A 21,515-nucleotide genomic window follows, 5' to 3' on the forward strand; every position below is an offset into this window, starting at 1 on the left:
GTCGTTTCTGCCTTTCTTTTAATAGGTGTCCGTGGGCAGGTTCTTCTCGCAGCTTCATCCACCATTGCTTTAAAGAGCTATAACGAATCCGACTGCCAGGCCAGGCTCTCGCTTCCAGCTGCAGCCGGCACGGGATGGTCCAGCGTTCTGCCTTCCAAACCTTCCTCAGCACCCTTTCTTCTCGAAGCAGTTTAATTACACTTAAAAGCCACAATGTTCATATGGCATGCGTTCCTGCTGAGCTGCAACATGACCTGCGTGCTGAGCTCCTCCAGTGCCTGAAAGACTCTCCTTAGAAATAAAGAGCCATTTCTGAACCCCGGGGTCAATGCGGCAGCAAATTCCACCAGTTGAACGTGCACAGCGAGGGCTGGGGCCGGAGAGCGCTTGCTTTGATATCTTTAACATCTGATGCCTCCAGTTTCAAAAGCACTTGGAAAGTTGGAGATGGAAAATTGCTGCATAAAGGCCAAAAGTGTTGGAGAAGTGAAACAATAATATGCTGTTTTGCTGCTCTGCCAAATGGAAAAAGCCTTCTTAATACAGCGTAAAATAATATAGAGGGAGTGACCTACTGATCTAAGCACAGGTGGGGGGCAGAATTGCTTTGTTCCGATTCCCTGACTCGGTGCAAATTTAGCTTTGAATAAGTCACTTAACTTTTCTGACTCATTCCTCACAGCTGTAAAAGGTGGGTAATGCTCACTTCCCGATGGATTGTTAGGAGGACTGGTTATTTATTTTGTAAAGCTTGGGCAAATTAATTCTAAGTATTATCGGAAAAAAATCTTCCAGAATAACATAAGCAGCAATTACAGAACTAGGAAAGAATGGAGAGCTTTCAACGTTCAAAACCATTCTGAGCATCGTTAGAGAAAGAGGTTTCATTTGAATGGGAAGGATGAGGGGTTTGGTAGGTGGCAGCTGGAAACCAGGAAAATGTCATCTAAAAGTAAAATAACTGAAAAGATATTAAGCAACAGACAAGGCTGGTGCAGCTGGATATAAATGAAATAAGCTAGCTATTAGCTGCTCTGCAAGATAACAGCATGCGAACTCTTTTGTTGCAGAAGAAATTCAGTGGTAGTGAGGAAAAAAACGGCCCTGGCAGCTCCTTTGTATGGCTGGTAAAACATAAAAAAGCACAGAGTGCCTTGCAGACCTCAGATTTGTTGCTTTACGCCTACCTTTAGCGGCACTGCGGGAGAGCTATTTCTTTGTACCAAAAACATTGCCTTTTGAAAAGTAGGTGGTTCTTTGATTTGGGGAGTCTCATAAAGTATTTCAAGTTTTACAAAATCCTATGATTTTGAAACTTTTGGCAGAGGAGGATGGTGAAGCACAGAGAGGAAGAATCGGTCCTGGGCTGAGAGGGGAGTATCTGGCTCAGCGTTCCTTATCCTGGCGGTGCTCAGCCCCAGTTCAGAGGACTCGGCTCTTGCCTTTCCCAGCAGACACTGAAGAAGGAGCAGAGGATAACAGCGTGCTGCAATGGCCTGGCAATAAAAGCCCCTCGTCACCAGTTCCTGAACCTACCGGGGACATTCGGCCCAACTGGTGCAAATTTCTCACTCTGCCTTGTGGAAAATGGAATGTAAAGCCCCAAGACTGATGCTTGTGGAAGGTCTCCGTGACAATCCCATTTAAGGGAAATGTTTTTCCTTCCCCTCTATCCCACCCAGGTTCCAACGACGCTGTCCTTTGTGGTACAGGCTGCAATTAATTTGAGGGCAATTATTGAGGGAGGTTCCTGGACCGCAGGGTCCTGCCTTGCTCCCAGATTGGTTTGGTTACAGTGACACACCAATTTCCAATTTAGACTGTCCCACCCCATGAATCAGCGAGATTCCTTGGACTCTCTGTAAAATAAACAGAAACAAATCTTCCACCAACTCCCAGGGAGTCCGCTGAGCCAAGGAGGGCTGCACAGACGCTGTAGGAATGGGAATGAAAAGGACTTTGTCACATTGGTTGCCCTATCAGCACCGGGACTGACAGCAGTTTTTCCTGCTCTAGATGAACAATTCAAGGGCATTCAAAGATGAAATTTGCTTAAAGACATCCGGTTATGCAGAACTGAGGGTAGTAAAATGCCTGGAGAGATACGAGGTTTTGTTATTACCGCTGAACGCTCCGTTGGTAACCATTTCATCCGGAGTCATTTCTGGCTGCATGGATGCATTTGGGTACAAATTACAGGGAGGCTCATCCCAGCGCCGGGTCACAGACAGCATTAAAGCAGTAGAGGTGGAGAGCTGCGTCTACAAGTCATTCAATGCCACCTCGGGGTATCCCACAGCCCCGGCGCATCCTACCCTGGGAACGGCTCTGCCGAGACGTTGAGGTGCAGCTGAACTCAGACTATTAAAGAGTCTGAGCTCCTGAAAAAACAGAAGGACTGGGAGCGAGGGCGGGTGCTGCTGAGGCATAAAAGCCGCTCTGTTCGCAACGGCTTGGACTCCGCGGGCATGAAGTCGCACGGGGAAAATGTGATCGCAGGCTGCAGGCTGCCTCGTGCTATTTTGGTGAAAAGACTGGAAAAAGGGCAAACGGTTGAATTTCATTCCGTCGTTTTACCCAATTCTCCTGCGCATTTTTCTTGTCCAGCTCCTCAGTCCCTGACCTTAATAGCGAGGGAGAAACTAGGCTGGAAACACTCCTCCCTGCCTCTCGAAATAGATTTTCCCCCAGCCAGGAAAGAAGCTATTTCTGCCGCTCTGGCGCAGACACCCGCGGTGCGGCGGGTCCCGCAGCCCGGAGCGTGGCGGGGCCGTGAGGGGGAACTTTCTAGTTTGGAAGCTTTTCCCCGCAGGCGAGGCGGGCTGCAGCCCCGGGGCTGAGGCGATGGCGGGGGGACGACGACACACACACTCACGACCCTCTCCCTGGGCCTGGCAGCGCCCACAGGGCTGCGGCCTCCGCCAAGGCCGAGCCCGAGCAGGCCGCTCCCAGACGTTAGGTCATCGGGCACCGCACCAGCGGCGGGCGCTGCCCGCCGCCGGCCTCACCCCAGGGGTGTCCCCCGCCGCCCCGGGGGCGTCCCCGGGCCCTGCCCGCTGGGCCCCCCCCGCCTCCGGAGGCACCGCGCCCCGGGGCCCGCCATGGAAACCGTTGCCCCCTCAGCGGCGGCCCCGCCCCTTTGGCGCCGGCCCCGCCCCTTTGGCGCCGGCCCCGCCCCTCGGCGCCGGCCCCGGCGGGCGCCTGGGCTGCTGGGGCGGGGCCGGCCGCAGTCGCGCGCAGGGCGGGTGAGGCGAGCGGTGTGGCGTCGCCGTCCCGGCTGGCAGCGGCGGGCGAGGCGAGAGGCGGGCGGAGGCTGAAGCATGGCGCTGTCCGTGCCGGTGAACGGGCTGAAGGAGGGCGACAAGGAGCCCGTCATCGAGCTCTTCGTCAAGGTAAGGCGGGGGGGTGGCTGGTCCCGTCCGGTCCCGTCTCGGCGCCGAGCGCGCCGCTCCCCTCAGAGCGCGCGCTCCGACCGTTGGGCGCCCCCTCCCCCAACCGCCGTTTTCCCGCCCGCTCCCGCCCGGGGGGCTCCAAGTTTCCCTCAGCGACTTGCTCGGGGCCGCTTCTCCCCGGCGGACGGGGCGGGGGGGGGCCGCCGCCTCCGGGCCCCCCGTCCCCGCCTGCTGACGGGGCTCCCCCCGCCGTGCGCGGGGAGCCCCTTTCTGCCCCCCCCTCCGAAACTCCCCGGGGCCGGGGGCGAGGCGGGGCGGCGGGAGCGCGGGGCTCTCCTCAGGGCGGCTCCGGGCCGGGCCGTAGGCGACGCCCCGTCGCTCGCCGCGGTGCGGGGTTGCCGCGCACAAAAGGGCCCTTCGGCGGGGAGGCGGCGGGGGGGGGGGGGGTGTGTGCCCGGTGCGGGGAGCCGGGGCCGAGTCAGTGTGCGCGGGTGGAGCGAGGGATAATGCGAACACGAAGAAGTCACTTTTGCAAAGTGTGCCTGCCTGCCTTTGCTGGAAAATTCTTTCCCGAGAGCAAATGCTGCAGCCGGTGCGTAGCAGGGCTGTGGGCATCGGTAGCAGAGAGGAGGAACTTGCTCTGTGCTCCACAATACATCACCCTCCGATGCTGCTTTCTGCATTGTGTGCCCAAGCGTGCTCATGAAGGTGGTAAAAATACGAGTTACTTTTCACTCTATCTCCCGCCTAAGAAGTCTGCTTTTGTGGCAGGAACCGAACATGTAACTGCATCACCAGTTTTTCTTCCAAACTAGAAGAATGAGCATGTGTTGTACTGCCCTTATCTGGCAAAGATACCATATGGTATCTCCACATGTTTTGTATTCACATATTGCAGTATGATGCAATATTTTGCATCCTCTGGGGCTCTTGTGATACAGCATCTTCCTTTCACTTCATATCAAAAGTACAGAGAGTAAATGGTGCTAATCTTTTTTTTTTTTTTCCCCTATGCTAAAACTTGCTTTGAAGAAAGCTTCTTTAGAAACGAAGTATTTCAATTTTTCAGATGGAATTTTTTTCTACTGCAGTGGGAAAATAATGGAAAGCCTTCATCTGAGATCTTGGGAATTGCGTAGTATAAAAGCCATGATGACAAACATGACAATTTCCAGCAGACTAGGTAGAGCTTTGCAAATAAGTTACTAAATATAGATTTTACTTCTTAAATGATACTCTAAAAATACTGAATTTCTCTCATTTCGGACTTTTTAGTAGTCCCGAGAGGCAGTAACGGGACCCAGGGAAAGCTTTGCAGTGGAGCATTCCAGACCTGATTTTAGTTAGAATATTTAGGTTCTTGGTGTAGAGGTTAGAACTTACTAGTACAGCAATTAAGTTGCAGATTACTTTGAATTATTTATAGCTGTACTTCTTTAATATAACATGTCAACTTATCTTCATCTGTCCTAAAGATCATTGGCCGATTTTTCTTATTTTTAAACAAACCAGAGAGCAGTGATTGATGGCAGAAGGATTTGGGGTCAGGGGGGGATAAGCTGTGTGGGTCTCTTTAAAGAGGATATTTCATGCACGAGGAGTAGCATGGAAGAAGGTGTAAAATTAGTTGTGAGAAAGATCTATTGATTTTGATTAAATCAGTATTGCACCTGTAAAGATGTTAAACTGTATGAAAGGGGAAAAGCAGAGAATTTTTCTGTCTGTCTCAGTTGAAACTTCTTTATTGGCATGGATGCAAGAAGGCTATATTCAGGATTATCAGTGAGTACTGTCTCCCTCAAGGAAGCCTTTTCCCAGTTTTACGGATGACTGCTGCCAGCTGTATACTGTCTGCCTTTAGGATAGAGTCCAGGTTAAAAAAGAAGTTTTTCTTGTCTGCCTTCATGATCTTCAGGTAAAGGTTATTTCCCTGTAAAATCCTGCAGAGGAAGAACACCCCCCACCCCAGCAGACAGACCAAAATAGTTGTTTCATCTGGGTGTTGGCTGCCTGTCCCACACCTGATTGAAGCTGTTAAGTATTATCAGAACAGTGTTTTTGTAAAGCTAATAGAAGTCTTGTTTGCCACCTCATTAAGATGGTCACTTCATGAAAGGCAAGCAGAATATTTATGGTTATTCTATAAAACTAATAGTGTCTGTGTAGAAGAGCACTAGATTTTGATTTAGTCATTTTTTCCCCCCTGTAAGTGCGAAGCTCAGTGTCTGCTTTTGTCTGTTGCACAGTTTTCACTTGGTTATGGGTGCAACCTAGAAAAAGTCTGGAGTTACTGAGTGAATGTTAGAACAAGATTTTGCAATGTGGATAATCACTTTTCAAACAGTATATGGGGTCTTGGTTCTACCTGTGCACTGTTAGTCAGCGAAGCTCTTAAGATAGAGGTAGTGGAAAGACTACTTGACCAAAAAAAGAAGTCTCTGCCAAATGCCTGCGGCTGAAGGGCGGCAACTGTATGACCTGCATACAAAGGATTGTAGCAGCCAGACTAAGATGAAACAAAGGTACGGATTAAAGCTTGAGAAACAAACCTGTGAAGCAGGAGGAACTGTTTGGCTTCATGCCCAAAATGTTGGGTTTGAATCTTATTAAATTGTGATCAGTAACAAAATAGGATGGGCACGGCATGGGGAGGAGTGCACACATGGTTAGGTTTCAGTTATGAATAACTATATAGGGCTGTTTGTCACCAGCAAATTGCTTTGATTTATTCAAGAAGACAGTGTATCGGTCTGCGGTAACTTGTATTTTCATAGTTTGTGATAATATATGTGCAGAATTAGGATACTTAGGTGAGAAAATGTGTTACAGTGCTGAAACGGAGCTGAATAATCTGTTTCTTGGTCTCATGTAATGAGCAGCTTCAGCGGCTTTTTCATTACAGTGCTGGTGGGCTGCCTTGTGGTCTCTTTTTAAACTAAGTGTAAATATTTTTCAAGCCTTTCCTCTGAGAGCTGATTAGGAAAAACTAGTGATGTATCTGATTTCATTCCATTTCCTCATATGTTTGCATGTTTTATTAATGAGGGAGGCCCACTTCCATTGTCTAACAAGAATATTATTACATGCCCTAGTGGCATTTTAGAGTAGTGAAGACTGTGTTGCAATGAATGTGCACGCAGAAACTCGAGCGTTGTGATCTGGATACAACTCGTATAGCTGCAATTTAGTTGATTGTGTGTGGATTTTTATTGTAAATAAAGAGTGTGGTATACTGACTTGGTCAAATAGAACCACTCATGTGTGGAAACCACAGGACAGAGTTTACGAAACTACTTGTGTGGTTTCTTGAAGACAGCGTACAAAGGAGATGGGGATGGAAGCTGCCCAAAGCTCAGCCCTTGCTGTTCTAGAGGGCAGTCAGTGATTGCATTCTTCTCGTAATAGCAAGGTGAAGACACAGATGATCAACAAGTTCGGTGTTAAAGAAAAAAAACAACAAACTCAACAAACAAGAAATTCATAGTCGTGTATCTGCTGGCATGAGACGGGTTATAGTAGATGTAGGTAACCATTAAGGAAGGTGCTCTCTTCAACTGTGTAACGTGTGTATACTTGCAAATTAATTAGACCTTGGATTTCTGGCAGCTTTCAAATAAGATGTCATTGTGAAATTGGGCACCTGTTTGGAAAATCAGATAGTGTCTACTATCTGCTTACCTGTGAATTGTACTGTCAGTGGAAAAAAAGCTGTGATTTCACATTTAATAAATACCCTACTCTAAAACACTTCCAGTGATTGTAACAGAAGCTTGTCTATGTTTTTGTATATCTGAATTAAACAGAAATTTGGCAGGTGAACTGTTTATGTTCCGGGATCTAGGTCCGTTTTGTTCAGTTAAATGTTGGAGCCAGTGGCAGGAAACAAAAGGGATGTGTGCATCTGTGTCTCCAGCAGCAGACTTGATATCAGCTCAGGGCTGGGTGAGAGGAGGAGTGTGATTTGTCTGAATTGCACGCATTCAGGTCTGCCTTTGTCTTGCTCGTTGCCTGTGAGTATCCTTACGTAAGCTCTGATGTGTCATTGTGGAGTAGTAGAGCTGCTGTATATTGGTTTATAACAAACCATCCAATGGTCTTGTTTGTCATCATTGCTTTTTTTTTTTCAACTACAATATAGCTGTAAAATGAAAAGAAACATCGATATAAAGAAATAACAAGACTAGAGACATGCAATGTTGCTTCTCAGAGATAGTCTCGTCAGGGGCAGGCTTGTCACTTGATAATCTTATTAGATAAGTCTCCTCCTTACGTACCAGATCATCCTTTGGAGGTTTTGATGTAATAACCTCAGCACCTGCGAACTTTCTCAGTCTGCCTTTGATAGGTGTTTGGTATAGATTGCAAAATTTCATGGGTGGCTTACTTCTTGTGAGCAAATACTGGAGCATTGTAAAGGATCACTTTATAAACTGAGGCGTAACCATCTTGGTTTATATCCTGTGCTTAGTTGTTATAAATCAAGCCTTTTCCTTCTTTGGCCAGCAAACTATATTCCTTTAAATTCTGCTTGGGAAAGTTCTCATAGCCAGAAACGTCCTTGGCTTTTTGATTTGAACCTGATTGCTAATACAGAAACTGGTGCACTTGGTACAATATTGTTTATAAATACACAGATGGTCTCAAGTGTAAATGTTAATTTTTTTGCAAAGCATTGGAAAGTAAGCTTAAAAACTCCTAGCAATCATTTTCAAAGGGATTACACAGATGAGTTAGCTTTTCTTCAGTCAGAAATTGCTTCTGAATACACTTTAACAGTAATGCCAGTTAATTCACTGGCATCTATCCTCCCCTTTCCAATGATTAACATCTAGACAGCTCAGTTAGATTGCCAAGAGAACTTGCGTTTTACTTTGCAGCTGAAATATGTCTAACACTCCTGCACTTTTCCTCCTTTCCCTGCAAAAGTGGTCTGAGAACTGGCCGAGTTCCTGAATTTCAACTCATTGCCCTTCACAGTTTGCTAATCTGCCGGCTGGGATTGTACGGTCATCTGCGGTGGTGCTTCTGACTCACTTCCTCCGTGGTGCGTACAAGTGCTGTATGCCATAGATGCATTCTTTGAGCATAGATGCTGCCATAAAAGACAAATCAGCCCTCAATTTTCCCAGATGGGAGACGTCTCAGGCTGTGCATTGAAGGCTTGAAGGGGAAAGAGAAGCCTGTGTATCAGGGCACGTGTTGTGGGACAAACTTTAGGGCCTGGAAGCTCTCAAAACTCAGGGATAAATGCACATCGAGGATCTGAGCAGCCTGAGTTTGTTCCTGATGCTTTTGTATGTCAGTCTGATTGTGTGTATGTGCAGTAAGGAATTCACAGAAGCAGGGAAGAGCATACTTAACACCAAAGTTCTTGTGGAAGTATTTGAAGAGAATGAGAATCCTCTTAGAAGAGATGTCTTGTCTGTACATAAAGATAATTGATTGTTGAGAAATAACATGTAGATATGAGGAATTATGTAAACTCAGTTTCACTGTGAGGAAGTGGGTGGGAGGGTCTGATAATCTTTTAGCGGGCAGCACTGTGACACTATTAGCATCCTAAGAAGTTAGTAATCATTACCCTCGCAGCCTGAAGTGACTCAGTGTCACTGTCTGGTCTTTCACTGGTTATCCTGACCTAATCTTGTGGAAGGAAACAGTGAGGGAAGAGAGAGGTCTTTATTTGAAGAGTATTACTGTCTGTCTTTTAACGTGAATAGGGTGAGCAGAGAAGTAGTTGGTTCTGTAGCTGAACTCATGGATTTTTGAAGGCTGTGTTGTCTCTTGAAAAATCTGTGTTTGGAAGAGTCTAGTTGGGGAATTCACTGAACTTCTAGCTAAACAGTAATCTATGGACTTTGGAAAATGACTTTTGTACTCTGAGGTTGCAAGTTTGATTTTTAAAAGTGTGAATTAGTTAAAAGGGACAAAAAGAGCCTTGGGCTGTCATTATTTTCTTACCAGTGTGAGCATGTTCAGATTCTCTTATTTAAGAGACATTTATTCTGATGTGACTAACACAAGGCCTACACACTTTTGTAACAGTGCCTACATCAATTCCAAGTTCTGGCTGGGCTGGACATACCACTTAAAAATCCACAAAAACTGCTTTTAAGACTGGATAACTGTACTTGGCAGTAATTGGATTTGTTGTCTTTTTTTTGTAGATGTTCTCTTTTGCCCTGCAACTGATAATCAACTGAGCAGAGCAATTCTATAAAACCTTAACTGGACAGCATGGTGGGTTTGTCTGCCAGTGTAGACACTTAGTTTGTCTAAGACAACAAACTTAAGTAAGATGGTGGTTGGTTGCAACTTGACTGTCCATGGAAAAATAATTTGCATCTGTACTTGTTATCCATCTAATTTGATTTTTGTCTTCAAAGTTCTTTGTAAATAACCCATAACAAACAACTTATTGTCCTACTCAAGTTGTGGGGTTTTTTTCCTTGCATATTCTTTACTTTGAAATGATATAGTTTCACTCTTAAAATAGATCCTTGGTACTCATTCTGTGCTTATTTGTTGTATTAAGAGTTCGTAAACGTTTTGACAGTTAAACCACCCAAGCCCAAAACCATTGCTTTGTCTTCATATGAGTTTAAATAGAGCTTTGACTTCAGGAGCTTTAAATCCTTTATTTAGAATATTTTTTTTCCTAAAAAAGATAATAGTTATTTTTTTTAAACTTGTTTTGAGTTGTTTGTTTTTTTAAATTTGGGTCAAAGATGCATTTGTGGTACAATCTGATTTTTAGGGCTCCAAATGCTGTGTTTGTTTATGCTGAAGTGAAAAACATAAGATAAACTGCTGTTAATTACAAATGTCTTTGTGTGTGAGTTCTCTGAGAGTTCAAACTTATTCCTTGTATTGTTGGCTAGACAAAGGGCAAGGAACTTTACACGAAGAAAGGAAATGACTTAGTTCTGTACACCAAATATCCATATTAGGTATAAACTAAATATAGGCGTGTAATCCAGGAGTGAAGTCATATCTGTGTATTTTCATGAGAAGAACTAATGAGATCAGTCAGTGCTACTGGATCAGCTTCAGAGTTTTTTGGCTCTGCTAAAGCATTACTATTTTGGCTAGGGTTTGATGGTCTGTACTTTGGAGAGCTGCTTTTCTTAAATAAAGGAAATGGGATTTTACGTGGTTTTGTCTAAAAATAAAATCAAAGCAAGTGTAAGTATATTTCTGAAGTCTTTCAAAGTGATGTATTAGCCACCCTAGTGAGACATGCTGTACCGGAGCTTAATGAGATAACGCAAAATGTCCCAAAGGAGGAAGTTCTACTTTGCAACTGAAGAACTTGGATACCATCTCCCGAGGGATGTAGAATACATTCATAGAGGTGCCTTTTAGTAACCGAGTTGCACATTGCTTGCGTTGGAACCAGAAGCAAGCAGAAGCAAACCTTCCTTGAAACCTTTGTGCTCTAGCTGCTGTAAAATAAAAAATCCAGCACTGGTTTCAGTCTAAGATAATGTTTTTACTTGCTAGAGCTTTTGAATATGCTGTTAGCAGGGGGTACAGGTTCAAAACTGCAGCTCTCTTTCAGTGAGTTTTGAGAATTTAACAATTTCTTTGCTCATTGGCACATTCTTCTGTGGACATTGCTGTTTACATTCTGATTTGGAGGCAGTTGTGGTTTTAGCTCTATTCCTTATCTTATCAGAAATTGGAGGCTCCCACGTGATTGCTTTTGGCTAGCATTTTGACATGAAACTCATTTGGGTGTTTGACGTAGGCTCTCTTGCTCCTGGTGGGGTTCAGTCTAAGGCAGCCTGGCGACTTGAATGACCTGGCTGTTGGTGGAGAAGGAGCAGTGCACGGGGTGAAGTTGGAGCAGCTCTTCATCATTCCTCTCGGCTAATCTGTCCAACTCATTGCTCATCTTAGCTCCGTAAATTAGGTTATAAAATACCATAAACAAGAGTTCTTTGTTTTCCTGTCCTGCAGAAGTGATGCATGTTCAAAGGTTTATTTGAAGAACTCTTACATACCAAAGATAAAAATTTTACTTGGTCTTCTGAGCCACAGTGACAATGTTTGCAGCTCTTTCCTATAGTTTTTATAGATGCTTCATTATTCAGTGGCAGGGGGGTTCTGTAAATAGGTCTCTTGGGCTGTAGCCAAAGCACACACTGTGTTCTGTTAACAAATAATAAGTGTGTGGGGGAGAGAGTCATTGTAATATACAATGCCTATTCCAAATTTATATGCTAGGTACCCAAAGGCAAGTTTCAAGCACTGTAAAAGAAACCCTTAGTACTGTACAGTTAATCGCCTGCTTACAGTTTCCTACTAGAATATTGCAAGAATGTGTCAAGCTGTTACACAGCAAATTTTAGTCAGTTTGGCCCTGTTTATCCTATTGAGGTTTGTTACAACTGGATCACTTTGTTAAAGGTATTGCCGCTGGAGTAAGAGGGACAGAAGAGAAGAGATGCTAGGTTTCTGCTGTTAATGAATAATTTAATATTCCTGTGTCAGGCTAGGAGGTGGGCATGTGCGTGGTTGTTCACAATAATGCTAAGTTTTTGTATTCGTATCATTAAGCTAATTTCTTGACTGAAGAAAATGATAGTTAGTATTTAATGCAGGTTTTGATTCTGCCTCTTCATCTGATTCTCCCTAAGGATGAACATGGGATAATTTCTTTTCTCCAAAGAACTATACGTGCTTAATTAATTTCTACTGAATTGTGAAGTTACTTTAATACATCATGAAGATCTCATAGCTTTTTCCAAAAGCTTTACAGTGAGAATTGGGTAGAAACAAGTAAGAGTTGCAGGAAAGTGTACAAGACAAATCTGCTAATTATTTTGTTAGGAATAGCATCACAGGGCTAAAAATAGCATCATCCTAAAATGGTCAGTTGCTGTTACAGTCAGATGTCTAACACAGGGGTGGCTTATCGGGAGGGTAATGACTTTAGAGGCTACTTGAATGGGCCGATAAACATTCCTTTCCCTGGTTTAATAGCCAGATCTCAAGTAGATGCAGGGAGTTCTGTTCATTATTTTTTTAAGCTTTTTGAGTTTACAGGAATTTCGGCTGATGTGGAAGGTGGATTGATTACAAATTAAGCAAAGATGATAGAGCTTGTCAAGAGGCAGTGGTAACTAAGGTTGCTTTTTCCCTGGGTGGGGTAGATGTCAATCAGTATATAGAAAATATATACTAATCACCTTAGGCATTTTGTATTTGCAGTTAATTCCAGGTAAGAGCACTGGCCTTATGCTTTTTGTTTTCTGTTTTTCCTATGTTTTTCTTAAAGGATTAGCTATTTAAGATAACGGTGATTACCTAGATTGTTCTATAGAACTAAAATTGGGGGGTGTGTGGTGGTTGTGATTTGAGAGTTTAAATCTAACTTGATACAGTGTTACCACGCTTTTTAAAGTTCCCCTATAAAGGTCAAATAAAGGGCTTACGCTAATCAAGGTAGTTCATATGAAGATAAGACAGTGATATAGGTGCTGTAAGCTTAATTTGGTGTTTTCTGAGGTCAGCTGTCTTCAGTTTGGAAATAAATGTACATTTGTTTCCTGGAAGATATTTTCTTAGGTGGCATATAATGAGGTATGCGCTTATCTTGTCACTTCCTTTATGGAAAAAAAGTTACCTTCCGAGTTCAAAAGCAGTTGAAAGGTGTTGGGGAAACTTATGGTGGAGGTTAGTTAATAATGACATTAGAGAACAAGACTGTGTAGAAAAGGCATGCTGCAGTGGTAGTACCCTTCTTGCACTGTCTGTGGGCTCATCTACTGACAACACACATGAGGAACAAAGGTGAGTTTGAAGTAATATCTATATAAAGTGCTAAACTGCTGACCTTTGAGGTGATGAGAAGGATGTTGGATGTTTTATTTAGAATCTTAACGTTGTGAAAGAATTGCAGGAGTTAGCTTGCTTGTCAGAGACATTTAATAGTGCGAATAAATCTTCTTAATGGTTGCTACAAGCTTATTTTGTTCTTGGACTGAATCTTTAGTGACTTTTTAACTTGTTAGCAGTAAATGAGTAGGATAGGTTTCAAAATACATCAGACAGCTTTGTTAAAAAGCTGTGCTGTGGTATCAGCTGGAATATGCAGGACCTGTTTCTTGACACTCAAGGTATCGGCAGCCTGAAGCTGTCTTGACACTTGCCTTTGCTCCTGTCTCTTTTAACTGATTGATGTGGATCTTTAAATTGCAACAGTTTTTTATCTATTAAGAAAAACTTTTAAAGGAGAGAGAGTTGGTTCATAAACATGACAAATGTCAGCTGTAATGAGCACTCAGAACTGAAGGAACTTAAACTGTATGTTAGATATTGAAGAGCTTTGCCAGTTGTGAATTCTAACATAAAGATGAGGTCAAGACAACCATAATCTGCGAGTCTAGCAGTGCTATCGTGGGGAAATATTTAAAATCTTCTTTATTCTGTCCTCTTCGTGTGTGGATTTTTAAGAGGTGGTCCAGACTGTCCAGCTGGGATCCACATCACAATTCTCTGCCTGTGTGGCTGTGGGCTAGTAATGTCCTGTTAGACAAGGCATGTGTAGTAGGTAGTTTCTAGGCCTTTTTCATTCATCTTTCATGTGGATGTGGTGATAGCAGCTCTCGCTGGCTAGTTCTTAAAGCAAGAGGATGTTTTTGCAATCTTTATGAAGCGTTCATTACTTGAATGCTCTCATTGGTACATCTGGTGGGAGAAGGGAACAAACACGCTGGCAGGAGTTAACCAAGGTTGCCCTTGGGTTTGTGCTGATGTAGCGGTCTTGTTGATGTGTCTGAATAATAAAGAGCCTGAGATTTTGTTTACTTCCATTAGTTTGCCTATCCTTATAATACTGTTCTTTAAATTTTCTATTTTAAAGTCTTTTTTTCAGTACTCCTTGTTTTATACTTACCGGGATAGCTGAATTTGAAAGAAAAGTATCTCATAACAGCACGTGTCAAGTATCTGTAGACAATCTTTCAGTATTAAGGTTAGAGTGAGATCTAATTACTCACTTTCAGTGCTATTAAGACAGAGAAAATGAGTGGTTTAAGTTCTTGTATGTCGCAAGCAGTGCCTGCTGCCGCCACTAGCTATAGGTTTCCAGTAATAGTAGTAAAATGTTTGATCTATATTGAAACATGGCATGAAGGTCCTTCTAGTATTCTGAATCTTCTGCAGGATGAAATGGTCTTTCCTGCTGCGGGGGGGGTGGTGGTGGTGGTGGTGGTGGTGTTTGTGGGGGTTTCCCCCCGCCGTAGTTCTGACCTTCCCTGTCTGTTGCTTATTGTGGGAGGGAACTTCTTTAGGCTGTCAGCGATATCAGCCTCATTTATTATAATGTGCCACTCTTGCGCATTGAAATGTCCTGCTAAGCTTTGGGCTGCCTAGCGGCATAAGGACACCACACAGAAACAAAAGCTCTCATGTGTAATTTGGGATACTAGCTATCCACTGTCCTAGAGAGGCAAGATAAAAGGTGAACTGACAAGCGGAAGTGTCCCTTTCGTCTTGTCATCCCTCGGATTCAATCTGGTTGAACCAGATTTAGTTAGCATCAGAGTTCAGGGCTTGACTCTAGCTTGCTCTCTGACCTGTTCCTCCCATAAAAACACAAAACAACTCCCTTCTCAAACTAACAAATCTGAAAGCGTGAGAATGAATTGAACACTGTGTATTGCAGACAACACTTTTTCAGTCCTGATCTCTGCAACTTGCTACCTTGTCACCTGTTTTCTTCTTTTGAATGATGCTTCATTAATATTTGAGACAATGGGACCCTTTTAAGACATGTTTTGGCTTGCAGAGTGAATGCTTACAGATGACATCCCTGAAGCTCATCCATCTACTGCCTGAACAGAAACACAAAGCAATCGGTATAGTGGCACCATACGGAGGAGGCATTTGATTGGTGTTACATCAAATACTGTTACAGTCCTTTCATGGACATAATTCTTTACATCTTATCTGAAAAAACTGCTCAAGAAACAGCGTGGAATTCTGTTTATTCAGCTTGGCAAGATAAAGGTCTGAGCAGACGCTGCGAGGGTTTAGACCGATATTACCAGACCATTTTCAGTATTCATGTGTGGAACATTAAACCACTCCTTTCTGTATTCTGTATTCTTTCATCTCAGTAGTTTTGAATTGCTGCATGTTTTTCACTTGAATCACTTTGTTAGTCTACCTTAAACCATTTCCTCTCAAAACAGTAATCCATATAGGATTATAATTAATTTACTCATTTTTTGAATGAGCTTACTGTTCATGAAATGTGCAAGAGTGATTGTTACCTGCTGTTTTGAGGTAGTGGGTATGCATCATGCTGTTTTCTCATGTAGTTTTCCCAGCAGATTTTTTTTTTGTTAGAACTGAGATGTTTCAAGATTGTGGAGTTCAAAATTTGAACGTACCCTCTGATTTTTTTTATCCCTCCAATCTATTTATTTGTTGGAACATTAATCTTCTAGACTTTGCAGATTTCTTATTCAGGGGAGTGGGGACTTCCTTGGTGGTATAATCAAACAGCTCCAGTAGTGTCTTTGGTGAAAGGTATTCTGTGAGATGCTTCTAAAATGCGTTTTTCCCTCTTCATCCAAACATTTTTTTTTCCTGCTTCTGGTATGTCAAATCTGGGAGAGATTCCCTTGATAGTTTTGGATAAATTAGGAAATGGTCTTCTAGTGTTCTGCCCTTTTCTTTTGTTTTATTTATGTAGACAGAGACTGAACTGTGTTACGCTTCTCATCAGATGCACTTTGACTTTACTATTATTTCTGCAGTCACTTGATCCAGTTTAGGAAACTTGTAGTGTGCTTGTTTTAACTGGTTGCTGTTTGAAACAATTTTGCAGGCCTTTGGGATCAAAGATTTCTAGAATTCTGTTTTACTTGAGTCTTTCAGATCTATACTATATAATAAGGGTTTTGTGTCCTTTTAAATGTTTCTTTACTTGTCTATTTTTCTTGTAAGTCTTTCAGTAAACGTCAGCACTACCTTGGTAAAGTAAACACATGCAGGTTCTTGTGTTAGGAGTCAAGTTAATTTTTATGCAGCTGTAAAGACAAACATTTCACAATTAAAATGGATTTTTTTTTCTTCCCTTAGCTTGTTTAGCTGCTTAAACAGATGTATGATTACTTATACTCTCCAGGTATTTTGGGAAAAACAATCTCATTTGAATGAAATCACTGCTTCAGGGGAAGAGAAAGGGAGGAGGTGGCTTCCGCATTGGCTGGATCAGCTAAGCTCAATCTTCCAGACAGTGGGATAAGTAGATTTCCCCCCCCCCCCAAGTAGCTGGCACTCTTGCATGGGCTGAGCTACTTGGCATTGGGAGTTGCCAGTAGTTTCACTGTGGCTATGATAAACCAGGTTGACTTCTCAGGGAGCATACTGATTAGTTTTACTGCCTTGTAACACTTTCATTCTTACTTGAACAAACTTTCTTATTTAGGTTTCTTTAAAAAGTAGCCCTGTTTGTTTTTCATGTAATACTGTAGGTTGAGTGCTATGGTGTATGTATGCCCAGCTCTTTCTCCGTGTCACATCTTACAATTAACAAGGTCCGTTTTGCTACCTTTTCAGAAGTTTTTTTATATTACAGTCAGTTTGTGGAGGGTAACACAACTTTGTTCAGGGCAACTGGGTGTCTTTAGTTTTTTCTTACTGCGATAAATCCTCCATGGCAGCTATTAGCTTTTCAGACTGCTCAGTGGCATCTCTAGCATGGCAGGAGTTGGCCATGGGTCACGGTCAAGTTAACCACTGTGTTTGGCAGGGTGCTTTCCCTCGTGGTAAATTAAAGCCAGGCTCTTCAGAGCTAGTTCTCAATCAGTATAATCCTTAAGCAAAATACTCACTTACAAGTGAAAAATTCCATGTTTCCCTGCTGTGTGTGGTGGTGTACTTTTTTCTGTCTGGGCCTAATCCATACAAGTGAAAACCTGACATTCAGCAAAATGTAAATGTTTGAAGATGTTCTTGAGTACATGTCCTTCAGTGGATAATGGTCCTTCAGCGGATTTGGTAGTGATAACTGAAAATTAACCCTAATTGTAGGAAGGTTGGCATTATTTAGTAATAAAGATTTTTAGACTGGTTTTGGAAAGAATTTGAAATAAAAGCTCAAAGCTTCTCAGTATAGAATGTGTATAATCTTGTTGAATTAACAAATAATCTAGGCTGACGTTAGTATAGAGAAGCCAACATTTAATATTTTCTTTGCTCTGATGGTGATGAGGATTAGACACTGAAGATATCCTGGAATATTACGGCCTGAATTCAAAGACAAGGCAGTGACAGGTTTCTGGCTTCTAATAGTGGGCTTAAGCAAGAATTGTTACATGATTAACCCCGTGCACAACTAGTCATGTAGAATTTCAGAATATTCTTGCAGTATTTAAAGGTTTACAGTTTAGTGCCAGCACAGCTCTATTCCAGTGGAGAAAATCAGAGTCAGAACAGACTCTCGCAGAAACATCTACCAAACTTGTCTCCCTCTGAAAAAAAATCCTTATGTGATTGAAGGAGAGTAACGTGTTGCATCACCAGCATGGTGTTGCTCTTGATGACTGGTTGTAACAGATCTGTGCTGAAGCTCTCAGCGCATCCAATGCAAGAAGATAGAAAACGGGCCTCTCGGGCAAACAGTTACATAGCAGAATTCCTTGGCTCAAGAGCACCGAAGCTAAAAGTTTCTTGGCATTCTGACTGCATTCCTTTTCCAGTATGTGCTCAGAATAACTTGGGACTTTTTGGAGCAGAAGTGGGACAAACGTTTGAACGTAGACTTAAGTCTATGCTCAGTTCAGCTGCAGCTTTGAAAATGCATTAGGTTTTGTTCAAAGCACTGTGTGTTAGTGGGCTATAATCCTTTTTTCTGATTCAAATAATCCAAAAAGCCTGTCTTGCTTAAACAAAAGCAGATGCTATTCGTTGTTTGTTCATTTTGAATGTTATGCTTGTGTTGGGAGAGAAGAAAAGTTTTGGTGCAAGTTGGCATTGCAGTGTAAACGCATTTGACCTTTTTTGGTCCTCATTGGTCGCTTTGGTTTTGGCTTAGGAAAATGGACCTTAATGAAAGCCACAGTTCTCTGCTATGCCTTAAATTTTAAACGATTTTTCATTCAGTTCTGTGACCTAAAAGTAGCTTTGCTTTGGGTTCCAGATGGGATAAGATTTTTTGTTTTAGTACAATAAACAAATCTGCCTCCTGAATTTGAGTTTGGTTTATTTCAATTGCAATTTTTAAATCTTGCACTAGAAATAATAAAGCTCTGTGGTGGAATTATATCATATGAAAGAAGGTATGGGGTTTAATCCAATACCCTAACTTTCTTTCAAACTGTATTGTTGTTGCAGCTGATAAATTCCAAAGTCTGTCTGATATAAAAATGTTTAACATTTGAGTCATTAACATTCAGTTTTTTTCCTGTGCTTTGCTGATGGAGGGTCACTGCTTTTCCCTATCACATTGACAGGTAGCAAAACCTGAGCAGCCAAAGATTTGGTTGATGTTACAACTAACTCCTGAGTTCAGGAAAAGCCCTGAAGTTTTCTAATAACAGATCTTCATATTTGGTTCTGTCTGCAAAAAGAGTCTATTTTGTGCATAGGGGAACCACTTTGCTTTTTCATCTGATGCTATCACCAAAAGTATTTTAGTTCTTGGCTTCTGAGTAACTTCTTACTTTCTACGTCTGGTGATGGATCATAAATCTTTAAAGCTCTTAATCAGCCCTCTGCAATGAGTTTTTTAAAATCATGTTTTACAACTCACAAATTAACAAAGTGACTTGTAAAAACTAGTTGTCTTCTAGATGCTTGCCTATTGTCCATTAGGATGCTATTAATGCATTTTCAAATATTGGTTTGAAATTAGGGGAGCTGATGAGTGCGTATTTAACTTAATATTCTCCTCAGGAAATGCCTCAATTACGTTTGGTGACGTTGCTGTACTGAAGCTAAGCCTCTGGACTTTGTTTGGTGCTGAGGATCATCTGTACGTTGATGGCAGGCAGTTGCATACCAATGATTCTTCCTTTGGTTACATGCCTTTATTTTTTCTATTCAAAGGTTTCCTTAGTCCATATCAGATGAGATCTTGAGATCTCTGGTAATGTATGTCATATTGCACCAGCTCTGGTCTCTGGTGTTGAGGGCAGAAGTGCTAAATAAAAGATGAAGCGTGAGGAGAGCTAATCCTGACTAGGTCATGTTCTGGCTCCGGTAAGTGCGACTGGTGTGAGCAAAACAGGCCCAAGACCTGCTGACTGTGGCAGCCAGTGGCAGATCCAGAGAGTTGCTCGAGAACAGCAGTGTGAGCGGTTCCTGTGAGATGCTTCAGGGTATGGCTTTATGCTCTTAGGGTGTTGCACTTTGGTAAATGCCCACATGCCTCCTTTTACTTCATAGTAAATGTGTGGTAGCTTTTCCATCAGAGGAAGTGAGGTAAAGCTTATTTGGATGGGGACATGCATGCCTGCGCTGTTACCACAGTGTAACTCCTGTGCTTTGGTTTAAATAGCATTGTTGAAGTTGCCATAAAACTTGAAGACTGAGCTCAGTTCTGAGTCAAAGAATTGCTTCTGCTTCAAAGTGTGGATTAGCCTGGGCAGTACAAAACTTATATTTTCCTTAGATGGGGTGAAGTGTTGTCTTTTTCAATATCGTTTTTCAAAGGTAGATAAGATCTTGCATGTGGCAAAAAGAAAAAAAAGGTAGATGAGTATAAATCTACATGGGCATAATTTACCTGCAGGAAATGTCTGTTCCAGTGTAAACACAGTAATGTAACTATAGTGGAAAATTCTGAAATACACACTGCTATCTGGGGGGATGGCATTGTGGTTAAATATTAACACCCACAAAAGCATACAGCTTGGAAATAGACTGCAGAGTGAAGTCTGTCTTTATGTAAGCATCTTGTGAGGGAGGAACACGCTAATTTACATAGTAGGTAGAATCCTTACAGCAGTTACATGCACAATAGAAAATTGTGAGTTGAACTAGTATGAAGCAGAATGCCCAGAGTAACCAAACTGACTGTTTTATCCTTTTTGTAGATGCTTTTAGACTTTAGTCTCCCGAACACTGAGAAGTCACATGCCAGCTTTTAAGGCAATCTAGTATCATTGATCTGCTGCGAGTTTTGCTTTACTGTCCAAAGATAAAGGAGGCAATTTGTAATTTCTGTTAGAGACAACTTATTTTTTCTTTCAAATCTTCATTAATGACACTAATAAAGGTTTGAAGAAAAATACTCTCCACAACAAAGGATTCAGAAGGATAGTCAGTTCTGGCAGGAGGGATACTTGTAGAAATGAGACCATAAGCTTGAGGCAACATACATCAGTTTATGAATCCTTGTGTCCTGGTATTTATTGACAACTATTAAAGGAGTCTCAGACTTATCTGCAAAGGCAGCATGAGATTTTAAAAAGTAAAATAGCTTTCTGAATTTAAGACCGTTTAACTGAAAAACTTTCTATTTTCCTGATCTTTGAAAATCCTGCTGTTAGAAAATCCTACTGTTACTCTTTTTACTTGCAAAGTCTTTCTTCATTTTCCTGAATGTGGCCCCCACTCAGTGCATGGCTGGGAACTGGCAGAGAATTGAAGAAAAAGCAGTTCCTTTGCCTGTCTAAACCTTTCTCTCGTTACTTGTGGTCCTAAAGCATAGTTCTTTTTGTTGGCTTTTCTTCTCTTCTCTCTTTCCCAGCCCCTCTCACTCCTCTTTTTTAAAACACTGGATCTCCACCAGTCAATGCTCAGGCCTTGTGTTCAGCCCTTCCACGTGTGTAGCTCTGCTTCTAAATACCCTGTGCTTACTGAACGTAATTGTTTCTGTCATTTCTCTGAGGGGTACAGCCAGCATATCCTACAATGTGTTTTAAAATGGCCTAGGGAACAGGTAATAGTAATGATGAAAGAATTAGCCAGGTTTTGAGAATTGTACTGATTAAAATTATTCTTGGAAGTACTCTAATAATAAGCAAAATCCTTTGAAAATTGTCTAATATAAAGTATGTGTCAAGATAATCTGACATATATATGGCTGTTTTAACTACTGAAGCAGCTTTCTTTTCAGAGGATTTAATAGTATAACAAGATTCAAGGTTTTGCATGTCT

General features: G+C 42.2%; 1 protein-coding gene across 2 annotated transcripts in view; it reads left to right on the plus strand.

The window, feature by feature from the left end:
* Positions 1–3,273: 3,273 nt before the first annotated feature.
* CLIC4 (chloride intracellular channel 4) overlaps positions 3,274–21,515 on the plus strand; it is a 33,140-nt gene continuing 14,898 nt past the window's right edge. Inside the window, exon 1 of one of the 2 annotated variants that reach the window (XM_059830927.1) lies at positions 3,274–3,392. In XM_059830927.1, the coding sequence (XP_059686910.1) occupies positions 3,321–3,392 (72 nt within the window). In that variant the 5' untranslated portion in view covers positions 3,274–3,320. Of the gene's footprint in view, positions 3,393–12,761; positions 13,191–21,515 lie in introns of those variants that run through there. The other variant, XM_059830928.1, reaches the window with a different exon arrangement.

The sequence above is a fragment of the Gavia stellata genome, chromosome 29 (genome assembly GCF_030936135.1).
Source record: "Gavia stellata isolate bGavSte3 chromosome 29, bGavSte3.hap2, whole genome shotgun sequence".
Taxonomy (NCBI): Eukaryota; Metazoa; Chordata; class Aves; order Gaviiformes; family Gaviidae; genus Gavia; species Gavia stellata.